Here is a 17,021-nt window from a genome sequence, read left to right as displayed (position 1 = left end):
AGTTCTCTAACTCAGTCAATTTTGTTCCGATTGAACACAGTGAGATACGTACAGTAGCTAGCTATGGACAAAATAAGTCAATTGGTACAGAATTTAGCTGAGTTGGAGCACAAAGCACACAAAGCAGGTCCCCCTGCCCAAATAGTCAAGACCCCACGTAAGATTACACAAAATGAAAATACTCACATTAATGTGTGGAAAAGTCGGAACTCTGGGCTGAGCGGAGTCCTTAAAGAGCTCTTTTCCAGCTTATGTCGAATCCTCGCCAAAAGTGACCGGAATGCTCCAGGGCTCATCCTCGTTGCGCGGAAAAACTTTTCAGGGTTCTCAACCATTATGTTGAAGTTCGCGATAAAAAAACCAGTTTGAGCTCGGTCCTGCAGAAGCGGATGCACCCACCATCTTCTTGTTCCACTCTTGTATTTTGTATGCTGCCGATATTGTTTGTAGATGCGGAACAAACCGTAAATTGCAAGTACAGTAGACGTTCGATAAGTGCAACATGTTTACGTTTCAGTTACCGAATGAAATTCGCTAACTGCAACGACTGACAGCCGTCAAACAGATGTCAAATGCTGTTGGACGCAGCCAAAATGCACTCAAAAACATCGCAATGCAGCTGAAGTGCATCCGAAAAACATCGCAACTCTGTTGACGTTTCGTTTTTGACAGATAGCGGTGCGATAACTGCAAAATTGTTGCACTTAGCGGACTTGCAGTTAAAAAGCATTGCAGTTAAACCGTTTGCACCGAGCGAACGTCTACTGTAATACCGTGATATCCATTACGGAATAGCTCAATCAACATGCAAATTTTGAAACGACAGCAAACCGTTGTTTACGCTTTCACGTACCATGCAACGTATACATTGTGCGTTGGTTTTCCGTTTTGCGTGCGTTTCCAGTTTTAGTACCAACCGGATCGACCGGATTGCCAAACGCAAACTTAAACGCAAACGCAACGTATCCATTGTGCTCCGGCCTTAAGAATCCAACATCTTGTATGTAAACATTTGTGTATCCACAAAGGAATCCATTGTGGATACACGATAGATGTTGGCTTCTGTCAGATGCATTAGGTGGGATTAGGGCTGCCACATACGTGAATAATTCATGCTTGCTTGCTTGGGAAAGAAAAACCGAATCATCGCTGAAAGTTACCTTCGAAGTGACCTATCAAACATCTAATTTGATTCGATTGAATTTTCGTTAGTGTCAAACAGATGTTTACTCTGTCTGCCAAACATCATCTGATGTTTGACACTATGAAAATTCGATCGATTCAACCCAGATGGTTGAGCATTGAATTGTTTTTGGTCAAATATTTGACCCTGTGTAGTAGCACTTGGAAAAAAACGGAACTTACCTCGAAATCGTTCGACTCCCACGCTCTTTTCTGCGTAAACTTTTTTGCACGTGCGCGTCCGCCGCAAATCATCGCACTCTCACTTTCGTTGCGAGAGAGCGAGAGTCGCTTCGCATCAAGCACGTGTTTCGATGTTTCTTTGCGCGCGCGTGTCGGCGACGAATGCCGTCGCCGTCGCGCCGGTCCGGTCCAGGCGTTGCCTACTGAGGTATACGTTGATCCATCGATCGTCATCGGTCATGGAAGATGCTGCTTGGAGCCTAGCCTAGGCCTACTGCTCCGAATCTCTCTCTCACAAATGAAGTGGACGCAAGCTAGGATGGGTCTCGCTCGGACAACAATGCATCAGCACACAATGCGCGACGCCAGACGAGCGCGCGCGGACGCAAAAGCTGGCAGCATGGCATGGCATGGCAGCTACGTCCACCACGAGATGGGGTTATACAATTTTTCGGCAGGCCCCCGGTATGTCCATATGTCCGTGGTATAAAATCCGTTGACAGCCTGCGACCGACTATCAGTGTGACTAGATTCGTGAGACGCGCAGCACACACGCGGCAATGAAGGTTGGTCAATTGGTTTGATGTGTCCTGGAAAAAAGGGACGATTGAGGATCAGCAGTAGCAGTAGCAGCAGTTGTAGCAGGCAGCAGACTTTTATTGGATAATTTGCGGTGTTGGGGAATTTGTGTAAATCAGAGGAACAATTGATTACGTGTTCAGAACTCCAAGTACCCGGCTTGCACAGAAGCGACATTCAAAGGAACATAAAAGTGATTGATGGCTCGGGTGATTTGAGCATAATTCAAGTGACTGATCGGCTAAGTGGATGTGAACGATAAGAAAAAAAAAACTGTTGAACAATGATCAACGAAAAGAAGTGTGAACGATTTTTTTTTACCGAACTCAGTTAATGCATGCAATAGAAAATTGAAAATAACCCTCAATCAGCGATCGCCAATCGAAGTAGCCAATAATGTGATGTAAATTGAAGGAACTGTCCTACTGCGCGCGATTGGCCCAAAGTGTGTGATTATAGGGAGTGATGAATACGGAACACATTCGACTGCATTGGTCATCCAAGTAGGCCCCCTGCGAAAGGAACATTCACTACACACGATCGCGCAATTAAAGTGCGGCATCCACGCGCAAGCAAAAGATCGGATTCGTGATCATCGTGTGGTGGGTGAACGGTGGCGATTAGAGCGAGTGCCCGCTCTGTATATGCAAAATTGGATCGCACACAATCCTTGGTCTGCGATGCCGATCGAGGAAGTGTCTGTTGTGTGGTTAAGTGCACTCGAATGGACTTGAGGTGGACTTATTAGCGCGTTGCTAGTGGTGAAGGAGAACTCTGCAGGCAGCTAGGAGAGATAATGAACACTGAGTGGTAGTGCCGCCGCGGACAAACCAAGCGGAAATGGATAAAATATAGTTATTTGTGATTACACGCAGCTGATTGGTTTGAAATTCAATCAAACTTACTCCGGCTCTCCGCTCCGGTGAGGTCTCTGGGCGAAATGGGTGCGAAACGGAACTTGGTGTTTCTGAGGGCTGTGAGTCGTTGTGACTTGGGAGCCATTTGAAGTGAAGTGCATTATGGATCGAAGCAGGCGTTGGTTATTGGGCCAGCGATATAATTGTAAATGGAGGTTCTTCGAAAACGCTGAAAACTGGAAGGTATGTTCTTTGTAAAAACATTAGATTCGTTTGTTCTACTTATTTTAATGATGTTCTTTTGTAAACTAAGCTGATCTAAGAAACTAAAGTTCTAGTTTGAAGATTAGCATGAAATTCATTTTTTATACAATCCATTAAACATGAAAGTGCTTTTTCTTCCAATGTAATCATTTGATATACTTTTATCTTTTTAAAAATCTACTAATTGATGAGAATAACGATTATATCGTATCCCCTAATTATATATCGAAAAATTTCTAATGCTACTTTGTTATAATTGCTGATTTTTTATTTCAATTTCAATTTCTATTAAATTTTTATTCCGATTTTGATCGCCATATGTAACTGAATCCAAGAAGCATGATTTTTACAAGTTTAAACTTCTTCTTGATAATTTCTTATTATTTATTTTTTGGTGTTGCTTCTTATTTTTATTGATGTCCAAAGAATTTGTTTGATTATTTATGCGATTTTTGACAAGGCTCATTTGAGAATTGCTAATTTATCAAAACTGAAAAAAAACTTTTTCCCAAAATGATCGCCAAATCAAAGAAAATATGAATGCCTGTTGTTCATTTCCGAAATAATAACACTCGTAAAATACAAAATTGTATTTTACGTTGCAGATGTTTTGAAATGAACTATTCAGAAATCGACAAAATAATTGCCATTTTCATCAACTTTATATTCATTTGAGAAATAAGAAATTTAGAAATTAATTAGGCACTACACAAACGCCAAACTACCGAAGTCAGCATTTAGTCGGCTGTTTGTACAATTTACGGTTGACAAAGCGCCAAGTCCTAAATTCAACCCTTAATTGCACAAAAGCCGTCCCAAATGCTACTCATCCGTATGGTGGTTAGTTGAGGTAGCAAACAAGAGCACTGATCCATAGGAGTGGACGGGTGAGTTTTGAAACATCGACCTCTAAAGTTAATCCATGACTCATCACCAAATTTAATCTTCAAAATCCCATCGAAATATCTAAAATATTAAAAACTCGTAATACAAACGAATCTGGTTTTCTACAAAGAACAAACTTTCTTTTTAAGCTATAAAAAAAACTGCCATGTGTAACATATGATTGTTCCATGTTATTCCCATGATTCCCATAGAACATGGGACAACTATGCTGCACACAGCAGAACACCTAATATTTAGTTTTTCATGAAATGGTTGCGTAAAAATTCTGTGGAACTAGCTCACTCAATGTGGCTAGCTAGCAAGCTAGCTAGAGACCGACCATAAACCATTTAGCCATCTAGACTATCTCCACCAGTGGGCTCTAAACTACTCACGCAACAGCACGTTGTTTACGAATTTCAATTGCGTTCGCTGAGTCTTGCTGCGAAATTGCACCGGTGGTTTCTATTCTATTATTTTTCATCTGCACCATCCATCTGTTTACAGTATTTTTGCGGATTGCAATGCACACTTCAAAAAAGGAGTACAATTCTGTGGCATGATGCACATAATTGGAGTGCGGGATATCACAGAAGTTTACAATAACACAAATTTACGTGATGTATCATGTAAACCAACACAACACTAAGGGGCTGTTCATAAACCACGTAAACTTTTTAGGGGAGGGAAGGATCTGAGATGGCCAAAATTTGGTTTACGTGGTTTATGAACGGCCCCTAAGTTTATATGACTAAAATGAAGTTTAAATGACGTGTAAATGACATATTTTTTATCTGTGTGATGCTTTGGGAGTGAAAGTAGTTGTTTGCAAGCAAATCTTATTCAGTAAAATAAACTGAAGTATTATTGAAAAAGCACATTTTTAATTGAGTGGAAACTAGTCTAGACTGAAAACTGGATTTATAGTTTTTAAAATACTTTTTGAACCCTCTAAGCAGAATACCCCCTTTGAATGAGTGTAATAAGTTTCATATCTTTTGATTCTACCTTTCAATGCTTATTCGAAAAGCAAATTTTAAGTAATCTAAAACTGAACTGGAGCACATTAAAAAACAAGCATTTTCAAATTATAGTTTAGACGTATGTATAAACTACACACATTAACATACTCATGGTCTACATAAAAAAAAATATTTTTCACCCAAAAGATGCCAGCTTAGGTTTTGGAGTAAAGGCATGTAATTGACAAATTCGAATTCCACTCAAATAGTCATCCCAAGTAACTAAAAGTTGATTTTTAAACCGGAACTTGAAAGTTCACATAAGGAAGTCGGATAGCCTTTTTTAGCAGCTTCTGATATCTTTTGTTTCTTTTTTAATAGGAATTTCTCCTCCTATTTCGATGCATGAGAAATTCCTTGCCTGAACCGCCCAAGAACCCGATTTTCTTCGATCGCAGTAGTACACAGTTGGAAAGAATTAACAATTCAAATATCAGTCACTGTAGGAAGCTTCTGACTGAAATTTTGTGAGCGATTCCTTTTGCATGAAACATACCCAAAACTTACTTTACATGTCATTCTCCTTTGTAGATTTGAACTGGGTCCTCCTGCGGGATAACCTGTTGTCGTACCGCTACGCTGCTATTGAAACTTCAAATGGAACTTCGGTATTGTACAAATGTGTGAACCTAGCAGTTGACAGAGCGTTGATTCAAATTCAAAGCAGATTTTACCCGCTGTGAACTGGGGAATAGTGTTAGGCTCTCACGCAGCGGTTAGCAGTCCGAATCCGGTAGACGTCATGTTTTTTTTATTTGCACTTCAGTTGATTACCAAATCAATTAAAATTTGTTGTCTATAAAAGTTGCTCGTAAAGTTGTTGTTGTTAAATGACAACATATTTTTTCCTCAGAACCTCAAGCTACTGGAATGAACTTCTATGAACTTGAAAGTTCCAATAATGTTGCAGAGTAGCATCTAATGCACTTTTTCAAGCTGCTTAAGAGGCTAACAATGAGCCTTGCTGGAACTTATGTGCGAAGTTCCAGCAAGACTCATTGTTAGCCTCTTAAGCAGCCAGAAAGTTTCATATGGAGCTTTATCTGAACTTCCCTCGCTTTTTATATTGAAAAGTTGTTCCACAAATTTTGGCTCAGGGGGGAGGTAACCCTAAATCCCCCCGTGACTACGCCAGTGGGATTTACAACTACCGGTAGTCTCTAATATGGTCACAATTTGATGTGGTGGGACACCCGAAGCCGATTCTAGAACACTACCGATAGTCTTAAATGTGGTCTGAGACAATTTTCATTTGTTACCCGTCCATGGGTTATCAAAAGGCCGCTATTTGATGTGCCGTATGCAAGGGTTTGGTAACTTTTAAGTTTGACCACTTCCGGCGGGACACCCGGAACCGATTCCATGACACTGCCGGTTGTCCAAAATATGCTCTGAGACTATTTTCTTGTTAACTCTTCATTAGGTTACTCAAAAAGCCACGAATTGATATGCGACACATCATGTGTTAACATGTGGCCGATTCTGGTTTGTGACCCTCGGAATCGGCAGTTTCTAATGCGATCTGAGGCTATTTACTTGCTAACCATTCAGCAGGTTATTGAAAAAGTCGCGATTTGATGTGTCGCATGCAAGGGCTTGGTTCACCTTTATAATTGGTCACTTCCGGTGGAACACCCGCAACCGGTTGGAGCCATATAGCCCCAGCTGTAAAGGCGTGGGTATTCGGCTAGAACATGATGAGACGGGTTCAATTTTCGCTCCAAAATAATTTCATAAAGTAAATTTCCCTGACTTCCTTGAGCATAGAGTATCTTCGTAACTCCCGCACAATGTAAAATGGTCATTGGTAGTTAAAAACAATGGCTGAGAAGCAGGCTTTGCACTAGTGGGGACGTTACGAAAAGAAGAAGGACCCGCAACCGGTTCCGGAACAATATTACTGATCTGAGACAGTTTTCTTGCAAACCGTTCACCAGATTATAAAATTAGATGCTGTTTTATGCACGGTTTGGTTCCCTTTTACATTTTACCACTTCCACCGAGACACCTGGAACCGGTTTCGGAACACCACCGATTCAGAGATGGTGTGAGACTATTTAATTGTTTACCGATCATCAGGTTATCGAAAATGCCGCGGTTTTGTTGATTGTTGCATTCTCATATCTGGCCACTAGTCCGAAATACCTAAATGGCAATAGCTCCAGGATGGTTAAACCAATCCGAACCATTTTCAATAGGAAAGTATGGGACCAGCATGATTAAAGACGGGCTTGATGGTCTAGTGAGTGGCTATCGTATGTCGTGGGTCCCCGTCCCTTTCCTCCTACTTTGCATGTTTTTATATACTTTTCTACATTTACAGCTCATGCACACTGTGGTGCATAATTGATCGCATAAACTCCGATTTTCATACAAAATGGTCAAGTTTGAGATGCTGTAACTATGGATTACTTTGATTACTTTGATTAGCATATTACCAATATGCTAAATTTTACATATACGAAGTACAAAATGTTTTCGTTCACAAGTCTGGGCGTGACAAGGCCTTCAAAATGTTCAAAAGTGATCGCACAGCGGGTACCCCTTTGATTTACAGCAGTCACGTCTTCGGCCACCCTCAGCGACGTTTATGTTGTGTACCCCAAGTGTGCTTTTTTCATGGTGCGTGTACTCAGTACACGACGCGACTGATTAAAAAAGTCAGTTGGTCACTCTGCTAATGCTGCTATCAATCTATTCAACTCTTGCTTGTCACTTATGCAGTACAAGCACCGACGAACCGACGTGACAGTGGTGTTTCAAAACTGTCCCCCCTCAATTTAACGGTCGACCAGCAAAGCGAGCGAACGCTTCTGTCAAATCAGCGTAGACGCGAACCTCTTCCTATGTTAACACACGAAGGTTTGGTATCAAGCTAGCATACCAACGCGGGCCGTTATAGAGGTGGCGATAGTGTTCGGCTATTTTTCATCATGGCGTCGCGGACAACAAATTTGAATTTGTTTGTTCTAGCTGTCACGTCGGTTCGTCGGTGGTACAAGCATCATAAAAACTTCCCGGCACTTTTTATTTCCAGGATTTTCCCCGGTGACGTCGTCTTCCCAGGATTTTCCAGGTTTTCCCGTATTACCCGGATGGATGGACACCCTGTAGACGGCATTCGCCTTCATGGTGATTGGTCTGAAGTGCTCATATTCCAAAAGGTTCCCAGAATCTGACCTAGATAAACCGGTGCAGATAGATGGCCAACTTTTCTGGACCCATATTGATAAGTTCAGCTGCGATGTCATCCTTTCCAGCTGCTTTTTTAAGATTTCAGCTAGTAAATGGAATCTTTAACATCCCTCAGCCTTAGAGTTGGATCGTTTTCGTCCTCTGAGACACTGATGTAGCCTTTCCTTCAATTGTGTTGCCGTGCTTTCCCGTGCCTACGTTCTCCACGCTATTCAGGTACTCTACAAAGTGCTGCTTCCACCTTTCAGTCCACTGACGTCCTTAGTCTTGAATATTTGGGCTCGCGGTACGAAGCCGTTGTGGGATATGTTGAGCTACTGGTAGAACTATCGTATTTCTATGGAACGGCACAGTTGCTCCATTTCTTCACACTCCGCTTCTTCTTGGTAACGCTTTTATTCCCGAAAGAGACGGAACTGCCGGCATTATCGCCCACGCTGCATCTTTCTCATGCAAAATCGCTGTGCATTCCCCATCGAACTGTTTATCATTCGTTCCATTGACTCCTTGTCAGTACCCGACGGTGTTCTCGGATGTTTTGTTGATGGCTACTTTTACTATTGTCCAGTAGTCCTCTAGAGAGGTTGCCTCGAGATTCTGCGCATAAATGGTGGCGATATTCGGTTACTGCAGTCGCTCTAGATCGTACCGGGGCGGCCGCCGGTACCGTACATTGTAACGGAGAGTTTTGAGCGCAGTCTGACCATCACCAGACTCGATGTTAGTGCCACGATAGGTTCTGATTTCAATAATGTTGGAGAAGTGCGTTTAAGTGATCGATTTGAGATTCCGTTTGCTTTTGTGATCTCCTGGTGTGTTAGGAAAAGCTTCTGCGAAAAGCCATGTTCTTGAGGCGGCGAAATGAGTCGTAGGCCGTTTTCGTTCCTCAGCTGGTGAGCGCTGAACTGTCTAATCCTCAATCTGAATTTCTCCTGGCTGATGGTTTTAGATTCGACCTGTTCCCAAACATAGTTGTGACTGATGTCGATGTGCTTGCTACATGTTGAGCTGTGCTGAGTAGCCAACTTCACGCTCCGCCGAGTTGATAGCGCTCTTGTTGTCACAAATGGATCACCAAAGCATCGTTCGTCCCATGGAGATCGAACAGGAAACCTTTCCAACACATGACTTCTTGCGCTGCAGTTGTCAGGGCCATGTATCCTGTCTCGGTTGTTGATAGTGCAACAGTAGATTGTCGCTTCAAGTTCCAGCTAACAGTTTCACCGTTTTGCACCGTTCGCCGTGTGTCGGGATCATTTCCCCAATCTGCGTTGCTGTAGCACTCCTGGAATGCCGTCTTCAAACTTAATTGACCATGCTTCCTGCGCCGTCTTTGCCTTCTGAACCAGGCTTTAATTATACGGTTCAATGCTGAAGCAAATAGACGCAAGAGATGGCTTAGACAGATCCGCGTTCACCTCGGTACGCTCTGGAGGGTCCACTGTTCCCCACGTTCCTTCGCGGATCATTTTTTCCACCAGTATTAGAGACATACCACCGCCTGGAAGCCTCAGAGCAACATCCGCTTGTCCTCCTCCGGGTTAGTTTCCGCCGCTACCGTTAGTTTCTTCACTTCGTTTTCCGTTACCATCATGTCCACTTGTGGCTTCATTCCCACTTCCATTTTGGTTACCACCGCCTCCGGAACACCTGGTTTTGTTGCTTCCGTCTTGAAACATCTTCTAAATCTCGAACGTGAAAACAATTTTCTTCGGCTTGTTGATCGGCCGTTTCTATGATTACTCGTACTACGACCCATAACCTGATTCTTCATTACACCAACGAACCTAACCTCAAAATGACTGACAATTCTCACGTCATTTTGACAGATGTAACATGAGCATGAAAAGGACGGCAACAAGATCGATAAAGTAGAATATGTTATCCGTCTTTTTCGTGCATGTGTGCGGAGTGCGGTCTGTCAAAAAGACCTGTGAATTGTCAAACATTTTCATGGTTAGCTTTGTTGGTGTTATGAAGAATAGCAGAGTAAACTCGACTGGTCGACTAAATAAGCGAACTAAGAATGATTTATTTTTAAACATAAATGGCAAGGCTTACTACGCTAGAGCACCTTTAACCGTTCAGGGCGCGCGCCACCAAGCAGCTCAAACTGCACCGCGCTCGCACTATATACGACAAGCGAGGTTTTTTGGTAGTTCTGTACTGTAGTGTTGTACTTTGACGTATCATGTAAAAGTCATGAAATATCATGTAAACTTCTATTGTATGTCATGTAATCCAGCATGATTCTGAGTGTTTACATGGTAAATTTACATAATATGTCATGTAAACCATCATAACATGACTAAAATTAAGTTTACATGACGTGTAAACCTCTAATATGATACATATATGACGAACTTGTACGGCTAGACTGGTCCTTTAAGAAAGTCAATGAAATACTGCTCTAGTTCTTTTGGGAACATCTCGCTGGCGTAGTGTACGTTTGGGTAAAAAAGGGCCCTAATATACAAGAAGGGTTAAGATAAATGTTATCGACTACCTTCGAATATGCCAATTGATATTCAATAATGTTCAGGTTCATTTTAAAATGATTTGTGGGCATTTAAAATCTAGATAGAGAAAAATAAAATTTTCAGCACTGGACCCTAGCCCGGGTAAAAATCTCACAAATAAAGATACAAAAATATTATGTAACCATGATTTTAGGGGTCAACTATTTCCATTGGTTTAACTATTCATGTAAAGGATACTCGGTTTAACCTCCCTAATTTATCACGTTGGGAACAGCTCGCTAACGTAGTGTACGGTTTGTGTCACCCTAATGCACAAGGAGTGTTAAAAGCGCACAAAATCGACGAATCAAACAATTTTGCAATAGCTTTACAACGAATATAATGGTCCCTTTTCAGTTAAATGAGTCATTATGTGCCCACTTCTTGAGAATCTCAAAACATTCTACTTCAGTGAATTAGCATTAGTTTCATAGTAGGGTATGTGTGCCATCAGTAATCTCATGCTCCCATTTTCATCCTATTCGAAAACAAGCGCTTACGGCACCGATTGACTCCGTTCTTTTTGTTTTCATGGGTGCTCACTTCTAACAAAAAATACAAAAATAAGAAACAAAACAAACAGCGCTTCAATCCTTTGTTTTTCGTGGGATGAAAATGGGAGCCACATGCTTAATAAGGGAACCAATACCCTAAATGGCCGCAACCTAAAAGAAAAAGTCGACCCTGAGTTCAGCAGTTCACGAGAAAATGTCATCACAATTCTCACATAAATTTAAAATTTCAACTCAATTTCGTATGACATAACTCAAACACCAACCGCGCCTTCAAGCCCTCAGAAACCCCTTCGTACCGGATCGCACACAGCATGGTGGACGACAACTGAAAACAAACCATTCGCAATCAAACGCCGCATATCTCCAGCCAGCAAACCCCAGGTGCAGACAACACTGCGATGAAAACGATCGCGATCCTCGCCGTGTTTATTTTGATCTCGAAAATTTCACATGCACCACGCACGCCATCAGCAGCCAGCGCAAGCGTGAATTGCTTGATCGATCGATCGATCGATCAGAGCACGCGCGGTGCCATTTCCAAACAACAACAGCAGGTCGATCGATCACCAGCATCGCAGTAGGCCACCGTATCACGGTGGCCTACCGCACGATGAAAAACCCCAAGGTTGTCGGGGCGACGGTGGTTGATGATGATCATGGTGATCATCATGCTTAGAAGAAAGAAGAAATTGCAACAATGACGCGCACAGCTAATTGGGGAGTTGTGTTTCGCTGTTTGGAGCGCGAATGTTGTGCAAACGAAAGCGAAAATGCGCAATGTAAATTGAGCTTTGGATTGGCCAAAGGTTGACCCAGATCGAAGATGCACTCACTCACTAGTCAATAAGTTTGGCAACTAGGGGATGGTGCAACCGTGTGAACCTGCTTCTACTGCTGATCGACCCGCGATCATTCACCTTAATGAAGTTTATTCAATGTTTTTTTTTTGTTGTTTTCGCAGGTTTTTGTAGTACTTTTCGCCCTCGTGGCATGCTCCTCAGCGACGTTTGATTCGCTCTTCGGTGGAAAGGGCAAAAAAGGCGGCGGCGGCGGTCTCGGCGATTTAGGTAGCCTGTTTGATCTTGAAGGACTCTTGGGAGGACTGCTTGGCGGAGGAGGTGGTGGTGGAGGTCCGCCACCACGCCCTCCCCCAAGGCCTGTGTACGGGCCACCTCCACCACGTCCGGTCTACGGACCGCCTCCGCCACGTCCGGTTTACGGGCCTCCTCAACATACCCCGCCTCGTCCCGTCTATGGACCGCCTCCAGTTGCCCCGCCACGACCAGTTTACGGACCGCCCGGCCCGGCTCCAGCTCCAGGTTAGTCAGCGCTCTCTCTCGGAGAGTAGCGCTGTGCATGGATCTCGAACTCGTCAACTCATTCTACAAGTATAATACTAACTCAAACTGCTAACTCATTGTCTATACCTTTTTTAACAGCATTCAAAGTTCCTCCATCCGATCGTTTCCCAGGTAATTACTAGTGATCTCCACATCTTCCAGAGTAGATTGACGATCTTTCCCATTTAAATTTTAATACCTACTTATTACTAAATGTTTTTATGTTCACAAATCTCTTTAACTCATAACCATTCTACGCTAACGTATCGTAGTGTTACCTCCGTTACCGGTTAACCGACCACGATCACCACCTCGACCAGGTAGGTTTCCATGGCAACCGCACCATACATAATCCATAGCTAACTAATGTCGTTTTCGTTTTTGATTCAGTTCCAACCTGGGTTGGAACTGGATCAGATCACAGTTTCAACCCCAACCCGACTTCGGTTTCGCTTGTACTAAACTTTGTTTGACGTTGTTTGTTTACACATTTTCCGCCGATCCAGTTCCAACCCAGGTTCAAAAACGAATTCGACATAAGATGGCTCGTTGTTCCATAATGTTGACTAATCAACCATTTCGTTGTAGTGTATGGACCTCCACCAGTACACCATGCTCCTGCCCCGGCTCCAGGTAAGTGCTGCACCCACTCTCGGTCACTTTAGTTGACTATTGATTCTAAAACATTTTGTTTTACAGTGTATGGTCCACCAGCTCCCCGTCCGCCAGTTCCTTCTCACTGTAAGTTTCCTATAACCATGATCGCCTTCGTATCGGAGTCACTGACTTTCTCCTTTTCGCCACAACAGCCTACGGACCTCCAAACTACTCTCCACCAGCTCCAGTGTTCCAGCCAGCTCCGGCTCCAGTCTTCCACCAACCAGCTCCAGTGTACGGACCACCACAGCAAGCCCCACCAAGCTTCCACCAACCAGCTCCGGCCCCGGCTCCAGTCTTCCACCAACCAGCTCCGGCTCCAGTCTTCCACCAACCAGCTCCCGTGTACGGACCCCCTCAGCAAGCCCCACCAAGCTTCCACCAGCCGGCTCCAGTGTACGGACCTCCTCAATCGGCACCCGCTCAGTCCTACGACTTCCCATCGGCCCCGGTCGCTCCCCAGGTGATCACCGTTGTTCAACCTCCCCGGACTGAATACCTGCCCCCGGAGCAGATCCAGCAGCTACCTCTCCAGGACACGAACGTCAACTTCCACGGGTTGAGCTCGAGCGCCGTTGCGTCCGGAAGCGTCACTGCCAGCGGAGACTCCGGTTACCACTATGGCATTGGACACGGCTCTGGCCATTGATCCAGGCGATCTTACCCAACAGAGGAGCAAACGACAACCGAGAGCTGTCTCGTTCTCTCTCATTTTAGCGGAGAGAGCGAGAAGGGATAACAGTGGCGCACATACACATACAAAAAAGAACACACTTAGCTAGGATTGTGCAATACCAAAAAGGTTAATTTCAACATACGTTACGTTAAGAAGCCGAGGACCTTTCTACCTTTCTACAGCCCTGTCATCCGATCTACTCGATCGGATCCCAATGATCTGACAACAATGATTTCGGTCGGATTTTTCGACAAACCATCGAACAGTCCCCCACTAGTCACTAACATTCCGGACCATGATTTCAGCCCTTTTAGCTGATTTCCACTTAAGAGTGTACCACACCCTACACACCAAAACACAAACGTCCAATATCAGATTCAGTGACTACACCCAGAAAGGTAATTTTAGTTCAAAACAAATTTGATTAGCTTTAAACAAAATCGTAAACTGAAACACCGAGAGGAATTTCAACCGCCGTCGGAGGAGCATCCACCACGAGATGGAAAATGTACTACAAGAAAAAAAATCTCGTAACCCACTACGAAACACCCAATTTGCTCAATTTGCGCGTGCATTAGAAAACTATATATCTCTGCCGCCACGTGGTTGAGAAATAGTGTTGCCAGTAAGAAAACAAAAGCTCACGCGTAAACTCACACACACACACAAACATACACAAGTAAAACAAACAAAAACCTTCATACGTTAAACACACACACTGCTATAAATTAATTTATGTAATTGTAAATTAATGTTAGGACGCGCGTCGTTAATCGTCGAACAAAATGTTTTTAAGTTTTCTGTACCAATTCTTGGTTTAGCGTACCACATAAATGTGGCAGCCGTTGCCGGCTCGCCCACATTTGACCCACAGGATAGAAGAAGAAGAACAACAAACCAGTAAACAAGATCGAGAACAGATAAAAGAGAAAAAGAGATAGAGAAGGGAGAATATTCTCTTCCGTTTTTGGGAGAAAATTTTTTTAATGCCATATTTAAGATTGATGGAATGTGAAAACAGGTAAGGAGAGGCACACACAGTGCAGTGCCATTGGAACAGCAAGAACCGATAGCACGCAGCATGTGCACATGTACAGAAGAACAAAATTGACGAAAGGAGAAATTTTTAATAAAAACATACAAAAATTGAAAACTTTTGTGGATTATTATATATTGAAAGAAAGTCATGTCAGCCATGTAACTTTTTTCACAAGCGTCGGATTCCAAAATCGAAAACTTATTTCTGCATACTTTTGGTCAAGTTTTTCCATAGTAACTTCAAGCTCGTTGATAAGACGAGTTTGGTGGTCTAGTGGCTACCGTTTCAGATATGAATATGCAGAAGTTCTTGGGTTCAATCCCTGGCTCGTCCCTTTCCTTCTACTTTGTATCTTTCTATCTGCTTTTTCTATATTCTCTTGTCTACCTATACATTTCATGCATAAACGTATTTTCATAGCCATCGCTAGAACCAGGAACAGATTAAGAAATAAATCCGTTTCCCTTTTTTTCAACTTTCACAGCACAGTGTAAATCTATCATAAACGCCTTCAAGTTATGCAAGTTGTGCGCCTTCAAGTTATGCAGTTGTGCCGCTTCACAGTAATCTTCACACTATCTATCACTTTATGCATCTGGCATTCACATGCCAATGCGTGAACCCCTGTGCCAAAAACAAACATTTCCCAACAACATTCTGACATCTGCAAGGATTTGAGCAGATGCAGTGAACCAGGCCCCTGGCATCAATGAAATATATCGTAGCCAACATCTAACTGCCTTATACTCATATTCGCGCAAATTGAAACGAGCGTGTAATCAACAAACGCAGCTTTTGTTTGATGTTGTGAGCCACACATGAAATCACATTCACAATGCGTGTTTGTTTGGTTGCTTTATTCAACTAATCGCATGCTCCTCTTACCGTACATTAATATTAAAGCGAGTTTGAAGTGTTTTGTGATCATAACAGGTGGAAAAAAATGATTCCAAAAACTGATAAACAAACCAAAATAAACGTTAAACAAAAAATTGTTGATGTTTTCGCATTTGACAGTGGGCGCTATTTATTAGCGCCCAGGACATCCTGTCTACCATGATTCCAATGCATTGATATAGGCCGTGTCTGGGGCCTGCAGTGAACTCTGCGGTGTGTTGTCAACAAGCGATATTGCAGTCATCACTTCCCTCCCCATCCCCACATTGCGACCTGCAACCTGACGGCAAGGCAGGCGCTATTGTCGCCAACAATATAGAAGAACTCTACTCACACACTAAAGATGCCTGTCCGTTCGTTCCAAGCAGCTATCTAATTGGTTCCCTGCGCGGGTGTAGCTGGTCTAGCGATACTGGAGTATAGCATCTACGGGCGCTCAACAAATTTTCATTTTCATTTTCACTCATTTTTGGTGAACATAGCAATTTTTTTTAAAGTAAGGTGTAACGAACATTCCTTTCATTACTGTTTCAACCTCGAACCAATGAACATATAGTTGAGAACCACTGCCTCTCAATAGGTTATTAGCCCTGCACCGTAAAGAGAAGAAAGTAAGGAAAACCACAAATTAATCCACCTAGTGGTGATAGCGCCTTTCTCGTTGAATATGTTCTCACGATCTTTCCGTCGACGTAAGCCAAAGTGTTCTGAATCCTGATACTGATCAAATTCGATTTGGTAAAACGAAATATTTTGCCGGGCAGTCAAATAAATATTTCCGGGCATTCAAAAAGCCCTAAATCGCATATTTTGCCCTATAAATTGAGGTATAGCTCAAAATTGTTACGTGCTGGAGCAAATCTGAGCCCAGATTTGAATTCAGCGGCTCAAAATCTGTCAGAGACACATGTTCTGGCAGCACGGGCAACGACGATCATCACTGTGGAATACAGAATCCAGCCTACCCGGATAAAAAACTACCATTCATTACATGGTAAATATTATTAATATATGACTGGTTTTATTGTTCACAATAAAACAAATAGTAGATATATTGTTACTTTTTACATTAGAAATCAAGCCCATATAGTTCGTACAATAAGTGAACATTAGCTTTATTAGTGACTAATTGATTCGATTGTTTTTCAATAGTTCTATAATAATTTAAAGTTACTATCAGTAAAAAATTAATATAAGTTGTTTTTAAATAG

The 17,021-nt window shown here is 42.7% G+C and overlaps 1 protein-coding gene across 5 annotated transcripts; it reads left to right on the top strand.

The window, feature by feature from the left end:
- The first annotated feature begins 1,757 nt into the window (after positions 1–1,757).
- Positions 1,758–15,027, top strand: LOC109415609 (uncharacterized). 5 transcript variants are annotated; one of them, XM_062843918.1, is made up of 8 exons: positions 1,758–1,931; positions 12,163–12,520; positions 12,641–12,673; positions 12,814–12,861; positions 13,130–13,174; positions 13,241–13,282; positions 13,351–13,429; positions 13,481–15,027. In XM_062843918.1, exons 1-8 carry the CDS (start codon positions 1,926–1,928, stop codon positions 13,845–13,847), a joined length of 978 nt encoding a protein of 325 aa, XP_062699902.1. In that variant the 5' UTR covers positions 1,758–1,925; the 3' UTR covers positions 13,848–15,027. The 5 variants fall into 5 exon arrangements, with proteins under 5 accessions (XP_062699902.1, XP_029711786.1, XP_062699914.1 ...); XM_029855926.2 differs by having other exon boundaries at positions 1,760–1,931; positions 13,351–15,027; XM_062843930.1 differs by lacking the exons at positions 12,641–12,673; positions 12,814–12,861; positions 13,130–13,174 and having other exon boundaries at positions 1,762–1,931.
- Positions 15,028–17,021: the final 1,994 nt, after the last annotated feature.

The sequence above is a fragment of the Aedes albopictus genome, chromosome 1, assembly GCF_035046485.1.
Source record: "Aedes albopictus strain Foshan chromosome 1, AalbF5, whole genome shotgun sequence".
Lineage (NCBI taxonomy): Eukaryota > Metazoa > Arthropoda > Insecta > Diptera > Culicidae > Aedes > Aedes albopictus.
The sequence above is the reverse complement of the archived record's forward strand: the minus strand, read 5'-3'. Positions and strand labels throughout refer to the sequence as shown.

What these genes read in the sequence shown, in the direction of transcription:
- LOC109415609 (XM_029855926.2), top strand. An exon ending in TCCATCCGATCGTTTCCCAG is followed by an intron (nt 12,674 to 12,813) that starts GTAATTACTAGT and finishes AACGTATCGTAG; the next exon opens with TGTTACCTCCGTTACCGGTT. An exon ending in TCCGCCAGTTCCTTCTCACT is followed by an intron (nt 13,283 to 13,350) that starts GTAAGTTTCCTA and finishes TCGCCACAACAG; the next exon opens with CCTACGGACCTCCAAACTAC.